Source organism: Gadus chalcogrammus, unplaced genomic scaffold (genome assembly GCF_026213295.1).
Source record: "Gadus chalcogrammus isolate NIFS_2021 unplaced genomic scaffold, NIFS_Gcha_1.0 GACHA076, whole genome shotgun sequence".
NCBI lineage: Eukaryota > Metazoa > Chordata > Actinopteri > Gadiformes > Gadidae > Gadus > Gadus chalcogrammus.
The window spans coordinates 15,848-31,926 of NW_026613511.1; the positions used below are offsets into that span (position 1 = coordinate 15,848).

At 41.9% G+C, this 16,079-nt stretch overlaps 1 protein-coding gene across 1 annotated transcript in view; it reads right to left on the bottom strand.

Moving 5' to 3' along the window:
• The window catches only part of LOC130378413 (uncharacterized), a 31,904-nt gene that overhangs the window by 14,296 nt on the left and 1,529 nt on the right, over nt 1-16,079 (bottom strand). The window contains 18 exon segments of the mRNA XM_056585186.1: nt 313-486; nt 1,247-1,420; nt 2,183-2,356; nt 3,110-3,283; nt 3,695-5,525; nt 6,417-6,517; nt 6,790-6,903; nt 6,980-7,119; nt 7,877-8,045; nt 8,806-8,979; nt 9,742-9,915; nt 10,669-10,842; nt 11,254-13,084; nt 13,975-14,075; nt 14,353-14,466; nt 14,543-14,659; nt 15,669-15,785; nt 15,860-15,961. Of these exon segments, the coding sequence (XP_056441161.1) occupies nt 313-486; nt 1,247-1,420; nt 2,183-2,356; nt 3,110-3,283; nt 3,695-5,525; nt 6,417-6,517; nt 6,790-6,903; nt 6,980-7,119; nt 7,877-8,045; nt 8,806-8,979; nt 9,742-9,915; nt 10,669-10,842; nt 11,254-13,084; nt 13,975-14,075; nt 14,353-14,466; nt 14,543-14,659; nt 15,669-15,785; nt 15,860-15,961 (5,955 nt within the window).

Genomic DNA, 16,079 nt, shown 5'->3' on the forward strand with positions numbered 1-16,079 from the left:
GAGACACATCCAACATCCAGAGATGCGGGAGTTCAGCACCATGCTTAGCCAATCAGAGCACATAACTAAGTCCACGCCTGCCCAGTATTAAAGTTACAACCCATAGCCCAGAGGGCTAGAACACTCCAGGTAAAGCATCCTTTTGAATGCCCTACTATGTGTATCTCCACATGTGCAAGTAAAATCCCCCTCCTTTTGTTTCATGTATGCTAGTCCAAACCTTCGCTAAAAAAATTGTGTTAAAGCGATCCTGACTCGGAAGACTTTTTCCAAAAAGAACACGGCACTGTCTGACCATTGAGTAAAACGGACCTGAGAGTTTCCAGTGTACAGTGTGGACTCCCCAGTCCAGCAGAGAGCAGCTTCACTCCTGAATCCTGCAGATCATTGTTACTCAGGTCCAGCTCTCTCAGACTAGAGGAGTTGGAGCTGAGAACTGAGGCCAGAGCTTCACAGCATCTCTCTGACAGATCACAGCCCTGCAGCCTGCAAACACAATAAAGAGAACAGGTTAGGAACTGTGATTAAAATAAATTACATCTTCAACTTATTACACAATGAAGAAATGTGGTTATTCAATATTGGGTGTAAAATGTATAACTATATCAAAGTTGTCGTGATGGGGTGTCAGTAGCTCAGGAGTTAGGGCGAGTTAGCCGGTAACCTGAAGGTTGCCGGTTCAATCCCCGGCTCCTCCTAGCTAGAGTGTTGAGGTGTGCTTCAGCAAGGAGGCACCTAACCCTAACTGCTCCCGACGAGCTGGCTGTCGCCTTGCATGGTTGACTCCGCCGTCGGTGTGTGAATGTGTGCGTGAATGGTGAATGTGAGGCAATATTGTAAAGCGCTATGGGTTGCCAATGGTTAGAAAAGTGCTATATAAATGCAGCCCATTTGTTTTGCATTGTTTGAAATTCGTTTTGTATATTAGTATTACTTTTTGTTGCAGTATTATATACATTATGTATTGTATTGTAATACTTGTTATCAGTTTATCTAAAGCAATGTTTTGTGTATAGTTTGAATTTTTATTCCAATATTATGTATATTATGTTTTGAGTAGAATAAATATCATAGCGATTAGGAAAACACTTTGCGAGCACGAGAACTAAGACAGCATTTGTGCGCTTGGGGATGTCAGTTGCGTGCTGCTTCACTTTACGTGCGCACTTCATGGATGTTAATCTGTTAAATGTGTTCTGATATTGAACGTTGTGGTGTAACTGTTTGACCATTGAGTAAAACTGACCTGAGAGTTTCCAGTGTACAGTGTGGACTCCCCAGTCCAGCAGAGAGCAGCTTCACTCCTGAATCCTGCAGATCATTGGTGCTCAGGTCCAGCTCTCTCAGACTAGAGGAGTTGGAGCTGAGAACTGAGGCCAGAGCTTCACAGGATCTCTCTGACAGATGACAGCCCTTCAACCTTCAAACAAAATAAAGAGAACAGGTTAGGAACTGTGAATAAAAAAACATACATATTCAACTTAATACATAATGAAGAAAATGTGGTTATTCAATATTGGGTGTAAAATGTATAACTATATGAAAGTTGTTGTGAAGGGGCGGCAGTAGCTCAGGAGGTAGAGCGGGTTGGCTGGTAACCTGAAGGTTGCTGGTTCAATCCCCGGCTCCTCCTAGCTGAGTGTTGAGGTGTCCTTGAGCAAGGCACCTAACCCTAACTACTCCTGACGAGCTGGCTGTCACCTTGCATGGTTGACTCCGCCGTCGGTGTGTTAATGGTGAATGTGATGCAATATTGTAAAGCGCATTTGGTGGCCAATGGTTAGAAAAGCGCTAGATAAATACAGGCCATTTATATTTGTTTTGCAGTGTTTCAAAATCGTTTTGTATGTTAGTATTACTTTTTGTTGCAGTATTATGAAGTGTATTGTAATACATGTTATTAGTTAATATAAAGCAATGTTTTGTATACAATTAGAATAATATTAGAAAAATACACACAATATTATGTATATTGTGTATATTGTGTTTGGAGGAGATTAATATCATAGCGATCAGGAAAACACTTTGCGAGCACGAAAACAAAGACAGCATTTGTCCGCTTTGGGGTGTCAGTTGCGTGCTGCTTCACTTTACGTGTGCACTTTTATGTTTGTAAATCTGTTAAATGTCTTCTGATATTGAACCTTGTGGTGTAACTGTTTGACCATTGGGTAAAACTGACCTGAGAGTTTCCAGTGTACAGTGTGGACTCCCCAGTCCAGCAGAGAGCAGCTTCACTCCTGAATCCTTCAGCCGATTAGTACTCAGGTCCAGCTCTCTCAGACTAGAGGAGTTGGAGCTGAGAACTGAGGCCAGAGCTTCACAGCATCTCTCTGACAGATCACAACGCTTCAACCTTCAAACAAAATGAAGAGGACAGGTTAGGGACTGTGATTAAAATGACATACATCTTCAACTTAATACATAATGAAGAAAATTTGGTTATTCAATATTGGGTGTAAAATGTATAACTATATCAAAGTTGTTGTGCAGGGGCGGCAGTAGCTCAGGAGGTAGAGCGGGTTGGCTGGTAAGCTGAAAGTTGCCGGTTCAATCGCCGGCTCCTCCTAGTTGAGTGTTGAGGTGTGCTTGAGCAAGGTACCTAACCCTAACTGCTCCTGACGAGCTGGCTGTCGCCTTGCATGGTTGACTCCACCGTCGGTGTGTGAATGTGTGCGTGAATGGTGAATGTGAGGCAATATTGTGAAGCCCTTCGGGTGGCTAAGGGTTAGAAAAGCACGATATAAATGCAGTCCATTTACAGTGTTTCATAATCTTTTTGTATATTAATATAACTTTTTGTGGCAGTATTATGTATGTAATGTATTGTATTTTAATACATGTTATTAGTTTACCTAAAGCGATGTTTTGCATATAATTTGAATTTTTAGTCCAATATTATGTATATTATGTTTTGAGGAAAATAAATATCATAGCGAATAGGAAAACACTTTGCGAGCACGAGAACTAAGACAGCATTTTTAAGCTTAGGGGTGTCAGTTGCGTGCTGCTTCACTTTACGTGAGCACTTTTATGGATGTATATCTGTTAAATATCTTCTGATATTGAGCCTTGTGCTGTAACTGTTTGACCATTGGGTAAAACTAACCTGAGAGTTTCCAGTGTACAGTGTGGACTCCCCAGTCCAGCAGAGAGCAGCTTCACTCCTGAATCCTGCAGATCATTGGTACTCAGGTCCAGCTCTCTCAGACTAGAGGAGTTGGAGCTGAGAACTGAGGCCAGAGCTTCACAGCATCTCTCTGACAGATGACAGCCATTCAGCCTTCACACAAAATAAAGAGAACAGGTCAGGAACTGTGATTAAAATAACATACATCTTTAAGTTATTAAATAATGAAGGAATGTTATTGGTTTAACAAAAAATACTAAATAATTAGATGTATAAATGTTACATTTTTGTTTAGTTGAGATTGAAAATGTTTTTTAAATGAATACTCCTTCTATATTCTATTGTTGTGAATATTCTCTTATGTGTACTGTAATACATTACACGTTAAAAGGACACCTACAGAGATGTTTTGTATATTATTACAACTTTATTCTGTTATGAGAAGAATAGTAATACATGTTCTTATGAACCTACAGAGATCTTTTTCATATTATTTAACCTTATATTCCAGTTGTAATTATATTGTGTAGTGTGTATTGTAATACATGTTATTAGTGAACCCACAGAGATGTTTTGGAGGCTTTGATCACTGGCAGCAGCCTCAGAAGACCCTCCTCTGAAGCAGAGTATTTTTTCAGGTCAAACACGTCCAGCTCCTCTTCTGATGTCAGTAAGATGAAGACCAGAGCTGACCACTGAGAAGGGGAGAGAGATTCTCCGGAGAGACTTTCTGATGTCAGGTACTGTTGTATATACTTCACTAGAGAACAGTCGTTCAGCTCATTCAGACAGTGGAACAGATTGATGCTTCTCTCTGGAGATAGATCTCCCTTTATCTTCTTCTTGATGTAAGAGACTGTTCCCTTATTGGTCTGTGACCTACTTCCTGTCAGTCGCAGCAGACCTGTTTTGATCTGAGTGGTCAGTGATCTTTTTTTCTGTCCCAGCAGACCTCGTAGGACAATCTGATTGGTCTCCAGAGAGAGGCCCAGGAGGAAGCGGAGGAACAGGTCCAGGTGTCCGTTCTCACTCTGTAAGGCCTTGTCCACACCATTCTGGTAGAGGAGGAGGTTTTTATCTTTCCTGGAGGTCGGTGGTTCTTCTGAGAGCAGATTGACACCAGTATCGATGAAGGACAGAAAGGCATAAAGGGCAGCCAGAAACTCCTGGATGCTCAGATGTACAAAGCAGAACACCCTGGTCTGGTACAGCCCACACTCCTCTTTAAAGATCTGGGTGAACACTCCTGAGTAGACTGAGGCTGCTCTGATATTGATGTCACACTCTGCCATAACTGCCTCGTAGAAGATCAGGTTGCCTTTCTCCAGCTGGTTAAAAGCAAGTTTTCCAAGAGAAACAATGATATCCCTGCTCTCTGAACTCCATTCTGGATCTGTTTCAGATCTCCCATGGTACTTCCTGTCCCCCTGTAGGGACTGAACCCTCAGGAAGTGGCTGTACATCTGAGTCACGGTCTTGGGCATCTCTTCGATCTGGGATTTTTTGAAGATGTCCTCCAGAACTGAAGCAGTGATCCAACAGAAGACTGGGATGTGACACATGATGTGGAGGCTTCGTGATTTCTTGACGTGGGAGATGATTGTGCTGGCCAGCTTCTCCTCTCTGAATCTCTTCCTGAAGTACTCCTCTTTCTGTTGGTCGGTGAACCCCCTCACCTCTGTCACCATGTCAACACACTCAGCAGGTATCTGATTGGCTGCCGCAGGGCGTGTGGTTATCCAAATGCGAGCGGAGGGAAGCAGGACGCCCCTGATGAGGTTGGTCAGCAGCACGTCCACCGAGGTGGACTTTGTGACATCCGTCCAGATCGGGTTTCTCTGGAAGTCCAGAGGAAGTCGACACTCATCCAGACCATCCAAGATGAAGACAACTTGGAAATGGTCGAATCTGCAGATTCCTGCTTTTTTGGTGTCAATATAGAGGTGATGAAGCAGTTCCACCAAGCTAAACTCTTTCCCTTTCAGTAAATTCAGCTCTCTGAAAGTTAGGGGAAATGTGAAGTGTATGTCCCGGTTGGTTTTGCCTTCAGCCCAGTCCAGAGTGAACTTGTGTGTTAACACGGTTTTACCAATGCCGGCCACTCCAGTTGTCATCATTGTTCTTATTGATTGATCGTTTCCAGGTAAGGGTTTAAAGATGTCCTCACATCTGATTGGTGTTTCTTCCTTGGCTGGTTTCCTGGAAGCTGTTTCAATCAGTCTGACCTCATGTTCCTTGTTGACCTCTCCACTGCCTCTCTCTGTGATGAAGATCTCTGTGTAGAAGTCATTCAGATCTGTTCGCTGTCCTGCTTTAGCAATTCCCTCAAACACACACCTGAACTTCTTCTTCAAATTAGACTTGATTCTACGTTGGCAATCGACAGCAGCAGATCCTAAATGAGAAAAGAACAGATGACATCAGTTATTGGATGGTGATCAGTGGAACCATGTCAATATTTCCTGTTAAGTTATCATCTTCATGGTATTTAGTGGTGTCATTACTTGTGATCGGAAAAGCTGGTTGTGAAGGACGATGTTAGAGATTCAAAATGTTAAGGACTATTATTTCCACAGCAATATGATTGGTCTAATTATAGTAATAATGATAGTGAATCAGTGTAAAGTGATTTGCTATGCTGATACAACAAGACAGGGTTTCATCACTTCCACTGAGTTGTTCTGCTGTTGGTCTGCACTGCAGTATAATGTTTAATGTTAATGTGGCTTCATAACTTGTGGTCGGAGAAGCTGGTCGTGAAAAAGACTGCATGTTACAGATTCAAAATGTTCAGGACTTTTCGTTTTTACCACAGCGATATGATTGGTCTAATGACAATAATAATAATGATGAATGGTGATGAATTGGTGTAAAATGACATGCTGATATAACAAGATAGTGTTGCATCTCTTCCACAGATTTATTCTGTTGAACTGCAATTTATGTTTAATGTTATTATATCTGATAGACCCACAATAACCCTACAGATCTTGGTCAAACCTGATACCCCACAATAACCCTAAATATCTGGATCAAACCATTCAATCTGACACCCCACAATAACCCTACCTATCTGGATCAAACCATTTAACCTGATACCCCCACCATAACTCTACATATATGGACGAAACCATTAACCTGATACCCATTAACCCGACACCCTCTAACCCCAAAGAGGAAAAATACTGCTCCTTAAAAATATAATTTTTTCTCAATTTTTAAGATAGTATATCTTTTGTCCTTCAAAATAATAGTCTCCTCTGTCTTCAAAGTAAGAGTCTCTTACCGCCCCCTAGTGTGTCAGCCAGTTCCTCCTGGTTCATCTCCAGCTCTGTTTGATGCTGCTGTACAGACTGAGCACTGGTGACCTTTGACCTCTCTTGGTCTCTTTGGAGAACACACACACACACACACACACACACACACACACACACACACACACACACACACACACACACACACACACACACACACACACACACACACACACACACACACACACACACAATTTAATTTTCCCTGACTTGGAGACATCAGTACCAGTAAAGTCTGATAACAAGAGCCTGCTCTCTCCTGCTGGACTCTTCGAGAAAAACAAGAACCAGGATTTATGGACGTTTAATAGAAGCTGTATCTTTATGATCTTTGATATTCCTCACATCTTCTCAATAGACTGATTTCCATCTTTAAACTGGCCAGGATGATCCATAGAGTGGTCACTCTTCATGGAGACACAAATGGGTCCAGGGTAGTCTGCTCTCTCCTTCTGGACTCTTCAAGAAAACAAGAACCATGATTAATGGATGTTTGATCGAAGCTGTACCTTTATAATATATGATGAATCCTCACCTCTTCTCAATAGACTGATTTCCATCTTTAAACCCAACAGGAGGATCCATAGAGCTGTCACTCTTCATGGAGACACATCTGGGTCCAGGGGAGTCTGCTCTCTGCTGCTGGACTCTTCTAGAAAACAAGAAACAGGATTTCTGGAAGTTTGATAAAAGCTGTACCTATATAATCTCTAGGGCTGTCAAGTTCTGGTCGGTTGGTTGACTGGTTAATTGATATGCACTTGTTGGACCAAATTCTCATTGGTCGGACAATAGCTGGTGTTCCTTTAATAAGAACAAAGAGGTTCTTAATCCATTATTTTAGGGCCGGGAGGGACAAATGCAGACTGATGTGTTTTATATTTGAGAGAAGGGCTATAATGTGTGTAAGAAATAACATTAATTATTAATAAAAATAAGGTTGAAGGCTCTGTAGTTTCTGTTTTAATAATCATATGGTTTAATAAACTATAAGACTTATAAGACATGAGGTCAAACCCCCGGGTTTCTCAACGTTGAACTGGCCCATAAGGAAGACCGGTAGTCCTAACTTACTGAACCTTTACTCCGCTACTAACTCATTGATTGCAACAAAGTCATCGATCTGGCAGCATTTGGTTAAAAAGGACGACAAAAAAGAATGCAAAGTGTAGAGGAAGTTTGTGGGCAGATCTGCTAAAATGGTAAGGCATGGGTACTTTTTTCTTAATATTTCTGTGATTCTTCAAAAGCATCCTTTTGAATGCCCTACTATGTGTATCTCCACATGTGCAAGTAAAATCCCCCTCCTTTTGTTTCATGTATGCTAGTCCAAACCTTCGCTAAAAAAATTGTGTTAAAGCGATCCTGACTCGGAAGACTTTTTCCAAAAAGAACACGGCACTGTCTGACCATTGAGTAAAATGGACCTGAGAGTTTCCAGTGTACAGTGTGGACTCCCCAGTCCAGCAGAGAGCAGCTTCACTCCTGAATCCTGCAGATCATTGTTACTCAGGTCCAGCTCTCTCAGACTAGAGGAGTTGGAGCTGAGAACTGAGGCCAGAGCTTCACAGCATCTCTCTGACAGATCACAGCCCTGCAGCCTGCAAACACAATAAAGAGAACAGGTTAGGAACTGTGATTAAAATAAATTACATCTTCAACTTATTACACAATGAAGAAATGTGGTTATTCAATATTGGGTGTAAAATGTATAACTATATCAAAGTTGTCGTGATGGGGTGTCAGTAGCTCAGGAGTTAGGGCGAGTTAGCCGGTAACCTGAAGGTTGCCGGTTCAATCCCCGGCTCCTCCTAGCTAGAGTGTTGAGGTGTGCTTCAGCAAGGAGGCACCTAACCCTAACTGCTCCCGACGAGCTGGCTGTCGCCTTGCATGGTTGACTCCGCCGTCGGTGTGTGAATGTGTGCGTGAATGGTGAATGTGAGGCAATATTGTAAAGCGCTATGGGTTGCCAATGGTTAGAAAAGTGCTATATAAATGCAGCCCATTTGTTTTGCATTGTTTGAAATTCGTTTTGTATATTAGTATTACTTTTTGTTGCAGTATTATATACATTATGTATTGTATTGTAATACTTGTTATCAGTTTATCTAAAGCAATGTTTTGTGTATAGTTTGAATTTTTATTCCAATATTATGTATATTATGTTTTGAGTAGAATAAATATCATAGCGATTAGGAAAACACTTTGCGAGCACGAGAACTAAGACAGCATTTGTGCGCTTGGGGATGTCAGTTGCGTGCTGCTTCACTTTACGTGCGCACTTCATGGATGTTAATCTGTTAAATGTGTTCTGATATTGAACGTTGTGGTGTAACTGTTTGACCATTGAGTAAAACTGACCTGAGAGTTTCCAGTGTACAGTGTGGACTCCCCAGTCCAGCAGAGAGCAGCTTCACTCCTGAATCCTGCAGATCATTGGTGCTCAGGTCCAGCTCTCTCAGACTAGAGGAGTTGGAGCTGAGAACTGAGGCCAGAGCTTCACAGGATCTCTCTGACAGATGACAGCCCTTCAACCTTCAAACAAAATAAAGAGAACAGGTTAGGAACTGTGAATAAAAAAACATACATATTCAACTTAATACATAATGAAGAAAATGTGGTTATTCAATATTGGGTGTAAAATGTATAACTATATGAAAGTTGTTGTGAAGGGGCGGCAGTAGCTCAGGAGGTAGAGCGGGTTGGCTGGTAACCTGAAGGTTGCTGGTTCAATCCCCGGATCCTCCTAGCTGAGTGTTGAGGTGTCCTTGAGCAAGGCACCTAACCCTAACTACTCCTGACGAGCTGGCTGTCACCTTGCATGGTTGACTCCGCCGTCGGTGTGTTAATGGTGAATGTGATGCAATATTGTAAAGCGCATTTGGTGGCCAATGGTTAGAAAAGCGCTAGATAAATACAGGCCATTTATATTTGTTTTGCAGTGTTTCAAAATCGTTTTGTATGTTAGTATTACTTTTTGTTGCAGTATTATGAAGTGTATTGTAATACATGTTATTAGTTAATATAAAGCAATGTTTTGTATACAATTAGAATAATATTAGAAAAATACACACAATATTATGTATATTGTGTATATTGTGTTTGGAGGAGATTAATATCATAGCGATCAGGAAAACACTTTGCGAGCACGAAAACAAAGACAGCATTTGTCCGCTTTGGGGTGTCAGTTGCGTGCTGCTTCACTTTACGTGTGCACTTTTATGTTTGTAAATCTGTTAAATGTCTTCTGATATTGAACCTTGTGGTGTAACTGTTTGACCATTGGGTAAAACTGACCTGAGAGTTTCCAGTGTACAGTGTGGACTCCCCAGTCCAGCAGAGAGCAGCTTCACTCCTGAATCCTTCAGCCGATTAGTACTCAGGTCCAGCTCTCTCAGACTAGAGGAGTTGGAGCTGAGAACTGAGGCCAGAGCTTCACAGCATCTCTCTGACAGATCACAACGCTTCAACCTTCAAACAAAATGAAGAGGACAGGTTAGGGACTGTGATTAAAATGACATACATCTTCAACTTAATACATAATGAAGAAAATTTGGTTATTCAATATTGGGTGTAAAATGTATAACTATATCAAAGTTGTTGTGCAGGGGCGGCAGTAGCTCAGGAGGTAGAGCGGGTTGGCTGGTAAGCTGAAAGTTGCCGGTTCAATCGCCGGCTCCTCCTAGTTGAGTGTTGAGGTGTGCTTGAGCAAGGTACCTAACCCTAACTGCTCCTGACGAGCTGGCTGTCGCCTTGCATGGTTGACTCCACCGTCGGTGTGTGAATGTGTGCGTGAATGGTGAATGTGAGGCAATATTGTGAAGCCCTTCGGGTGGCTAAGGGTTAGAAAAGCACGATATAAATGCAGTCCATTTACAGTGTTTCATAATCTTTTTGTATATTAATATAACTTTTTGTGGCAGTATTATGTATGTAATGTATTGTATTTTAATACATGTTATTAGTTTACCTAAAGCGATGTTTTGCATATAATTTGAATTTTTAGTCCAATATTATGTATATTATGTTTTGAGGAAAATAAATATCATAGCGAATAGGAAAACACTTTGCGAGCACGAGAACTAAGACAGCATTTTTAAGCTTAGGGGTGTCAGTTGCGTGCTGCTTCACTTTACGTGAGCACTTTTATGGATGTATATCTGTTAAATATCTTCTGATATTGAGCCTTGTGCTGTAACTGTTTGACCATTGGGTAAAACTAACCTGAGAGTTTCCAGTGTACAGTGTGGACTCCCCAGTCCAGCAGAGAGCAGCTTCACTCCTGAATCCTGCAGATCATTGGTACTCAGGTCCAGCTCTCTCAGACTAGAGGAGTTGGAGCTGAGAACTGAGGCCAGAGCTTCACAGCATCTCTCTGACAGATGACAGCCATTCAGCCTTCACACAAAATAAAGAGAACAGGTCAGGAACTGTGATTAAAATAACATACATCTTTAAGTTATTAAATAATGAAGGAATGTTATTGGTTTAACAAAAAATACTAAATAATTAGATGTATAAATGTTACATTTTTGTTTAGTTGAGATTGAAAATGTTTTTTAAATGAATACTCCTTCTATATTCTATTGTTGTGAATATTCTCTTATGTGTACTGTAATACATTACACGTTAAAAGGACACCTACAGAGATGTTTTGTATATTATTACAACTTTATTCTGTTATGAGAAGAATAGTAATACATGTTCTTATGAACCTACAGAGATCTTTTTCATATTATTTAACCTTATATTCCAGTTGTAATTATATTGTGTAGTGTGTATTGTAATACATGTTATTAGTGAACCCACAGAGATGTTTTGGAGGCTTTGATCACTGGCAGCAGCCTCAGAAGACCCTCCTCTGAAGCAGAGTATTTTTTCAGGTCAAACACGTCCAGCTCCTCTTCTGATGTCAGTAAGATGAAGACCAGAGCTGACCACTGAGAAGGGGAGAGAGATTCTCCGGAGAGACTTTCTGATGTCAGGTACTGTTGTATATACTTCACTAGAGAACAGTCGTTCAGCTCATTCAGACAGTGGAACAGATTGATGCTTCTCTCTGGAGATAGATCTCCCTTTATCTTCTTCTTGATGTAAGAGACTGTTCCCTTATTGGTCTGTGACCTACTTCCTGTCATTCGCAGCAGACCTGTTTTGATCTGAGTGGTCAGTGATCTTTTTTTCTGTCCCAGCAGACCTCGTAGGACAATCTGATTGGTCTCCAGAGAGAGGCCCAGGAGGAAGCGGAGGAACAGGTCCAGGTGTCCGTTCTCACTCTGTAAGGCCTTGTCCACACCATTCTGGTAGAGGAGGAGGTTTTTATCTTTCCTGGAGGTCGGTGGTTCTTCTGAGAGCAGATTGACACCAGTATCGATGAAGGACAGAAAGGCATAAAGGGCAGCCAGAAACTCCTGGATGCTCAGATGTACAAAGCAGAACACCCTGGTCTGGTACAGCCCACACTCCTCTTTAAAGATCTGGGTGAACACTCCTGAGTAGACTGAGGCTGCTCTGATATTGATGTCACACTCTGCCATAACTGCCTCGTAGAAGATCAGGTTGCCTTTCTCCAGCTGGTTAAAAGCAAGTTTTCCAAGAGAAACAATGATATCCCTGCTCTCTGAACTCCATTCTGGATCTGTTTCAGATCTCCCATGGTACTTCCTGTCCCCCTGTAGGGACTGAACCCTCAGGAAGTGGCTGTACATCTGAGTCACGGTCTTGGGCATCTCTTCGATCTGGGATTTTTTGAAGATGTCCTCCAGAACTGAAGCAGTGATCCAACAGAAGACTGGGATGTGACACATGATGTGGAGGCTTCGTGATTTCTTGACGTGGGAGATGATTGTGCTGGCCAGCTTCTCCTCTCTGAATCTCTTCCTGAAGTACTCCTCTTTCTGTTGGTCGGTGAACCCCCTCACCTCTGTCACCATGTCAACACACTCAGCAGGTATCTGATTGGCTGCCGCAGGGCGTGTGGTTATCCAAATGCGAGCGGAGGGAAGCAGGACGCCCCTGATGAGGTTGGTCAGCAGCACGTCCACCGAGGTGGACTTTGTGACATCCGTCCAGATCGGGTTTCTCTGGAAGTCCAGAGGAAGTCGACACTCATCCAGACCATCCAAGATGAAGACAACTTGGAAATGGTCGAATCTGCAGATTCCTGCTTTTTTGGTGTCAATATAGAGGTGATGAAGCAGTTCCACCAAGCTAAACTCTTTCCCTTTCAGTAAATTCAGCTCTCTGAAAGTTAGGGGAAATGTGAAGTGTATGTCCCGGTTGGTTTTGCCTTCAGCCCAGTCCAGAGTGAACTTGTGTGTTAACACGGTTTTACCAATGCCGGCCACTCCAGTTGTCATCATTGTTCTTATTGATTGATCGTTTCCAGGTAAGGGTTTAAAGATGTCCTCACATCTGATTGGTGTTTCTTCCTTGGCTGGTTTCCTGGAAGCTGTTTCAATCAGTCTGACCTCATGTTCCTTGTTGACCTCTCCACTGCCTCTCTCTGTGATGAAGATCTCTGTGTAGAAGTCATTCAGATCTGTTCGCTGTCCTGCTTTAGCAATTCCCTCAAACACACACCTGAACTTCTTCTTCAAATTAGACTTGATTCTACGTTGGCAATCGACAGCAGCAGATCCTAAATGAGAAAAGAACAGATGACATCAGTTATTGGATGGTGATCAGTGGAACCATGTCAATATTTCCTGTTAAGTTATCATCTTCATGGTATTTAGTGGTGTCATTACTTGTGATCGGAAAAGCTGGTTGTGAAGGACGATGTTAGAGATTCAAAATGTTAAGGACTATTATTTCCACAGCAATATGATTGGTCTAATTATAGTAATAATGATAGTGAATCAGTGTAAAGTGATTTGCTATGCTGATACAACAAGACAGGGTTTCATCACTTCCACTGAGTTGTTCTGCTGTTGGTCTGCACTGCAGTATAATGTTTAATGTTAATGTGGCTTCATAACTTGTGGTCGGAGAAGCTGGTTGTGAAAAAGACTGCATGTTACAGATTCAAAATGTTCAGGACTTTTCGTTTTTACCACAGCGATATGATTGGTCTAATGACAATAATAATAATGATGAATGGTGATGAATTGGTGTAAAATGACATGCTGATATAACAAGATAGTGTTGCATCTCTTCCACAGATTTATTCTGTTGAACTGCAATTTATGTTTAATGTTATTATATCTGATAGACCCACAATAACCCTACAGATCTTGGTCAAACCTGATACCCCACAATAACCCTAAATATCTGGATCAAACCATTCAATCTGACACCCCACAATAACCCTACCTATCTGGATCAAACCATTTAACCTGATACCCCCACCATAACTCTACATATATGGACGAACCATTAACCTGATACCCATTAACCCGACACCCTCTAACCCCAAAGAGGAAAAATACTGCTCCTTAAAAATATAATTTTTTCTCAATTTTTAAGATAGTATATCTTTTGTCCTTCAAAATAATAGTCTCCTCTGTCTTCAAAGTAAGAGTCTCTTACCGCCCCCTAGTGTGTCAGCCAGTTCCTCCTGGTTCATCTCCAGCTCTGTTTGATGCTGCTGTACAGACTGAGCACTGGTGACCTTTGACCTCTCTTGGTCTCTTTGGAGAACACACACACACACACACACACACACACACACACACACACACACACACACACACACACACACACACACACACACACACACACCACACACACACACACACACACACACACACACACAATTTAATTTTCCCTGACTTGGAGACATCAGTACCAGTAAAGTCTGATAACAAGAGCCTGCTCTCTCCTGCTGGACTCTTCGAGAAAAACAAGAACCAGGATTTATGGACGTTTAATAGAAGCTGTATCTTTATGATCTTTGATATTCCTCACATCTTCTCAATAGACTGATTTCCATCTTTAAACTGGCCAGGATGATCCATAGAGTGGTCACTCTTCATGGAGACACAAATGGGTCCAGGGTAGTCTGCTCTCTCCTTCTGGACTCTTCAAGAAAACAAGAACCATGATTAATGGATGTTTGATCGAAGCTGTACCTTTATAATATATGATGAATCCTCACCTCTTCTCAATAGACTGATTTCCATCTTTAAACCCAACAGGAGGATCCATAGAGCTGTCACTCTTCATGGAGACACATCTGGGTCCAGGGGAGTCTGCTCTCTGCTGCTGGACTCTTCTAGAAAACAAGAAACAGGATTTCTGGAAGTTTGATAAAAGCTGTACCTATATAATCTCTAGGGCTGTCAAGTTCTGGTCGGTTGGTTGACTGGTTAATTGATATGCACTTGTTGGACCAAATTCTCATTGGTCGGACAATAGCTGGTGTTCCTTTAATAAGAACAAAGAGGTTCTTAATCCATTATTTTAGGGCCGGGAGGGACAAATGCAGACTGATGTGTTTTATATTTGAGAGAAGGGCTATAATGTGTGTAAGAAATAACATTAATTATTAATAAAAATAAGGTTGAAGGCTCTGTAGTTTCTGTTTTAATAATCATATGGTTTAATAAACTATAAGACTTATAAGACATGAGGTCAAACCCCCGGGTTTCTCAACGTTGAACTGGCCCATAAGGAAGACCGGTAGTCCTAACTTACTGAACCTTTACTCCGCTACTAACTCATTGATTGCAACAAAGTCATCGATCTGGCAGCATTTGGTTAAAAAGGACGACAAAAAAGAATGCAAAGTGTAGAGGAAGTTTGTGGGCAGATCTGCTAAAATGGTAAGGCATGGGTACTTTTTTCTTAATATTTCTGTGATTCTTCATCTCCCTTCGTGTTTCACGCTCGCTAGGCTTTGAGTGGGAACACATCAGAATTGGCTTCTTGGCACGAATCCCAGCAGCATCCAGTGGGCCCCATTATATTACATACAGATAAACACTCAAATCTTTATACATGCCGTCTATAAAGGACGCTGCCCGACACTCCATGGCTCGTCCGCTGTCTGCTTCATATTGAAGCTCTGCTCTAACCGAGTCGACTCGGGCCGAGAGGGGGTCTGAAACCCACTGCCCTTCTCCAAACAGCCCTTATGTGTTATTGAGGCTAGCAGGTAGAGTACAACGCACTGTGGTAGATTATGTTGATCCAGAGATAACGTGCACTTTGTTTTATAATAATCTTTTCACCATCGACCAATCGATGGACAGCCCAAATCATCATCTCTAATCAATGCTTACCTTTTTTCAATAGACGGATTTCCGTCTTTAAAGTTATGAGGTTGATCCATAGAGCGGTCACTCTTCATGGAGACACAGCTGGGTCCAGGGGAGTCTGCTCTCTCCTGCTGGACTCTTCTAGAAAAACAAGAACCAGGATTCATGGTCGTTCGATAGATGCTGTATTTTTATAATCTCTGATAAATCCTCACCTCTTTTCAATGGACTGATTTCCATCTTTAAACCCAACAGGATCATCCATAGAGTGGTCACTCTTCATGGAGACGCTATCTGCTCTATCCTGTTTCTCTGGGCTTCAACACACACACACACACACACACACACACACACACACACACACACACACACACACACACACACACACACACACACACACACACACACACACACACACACACACCTTTTACTCAG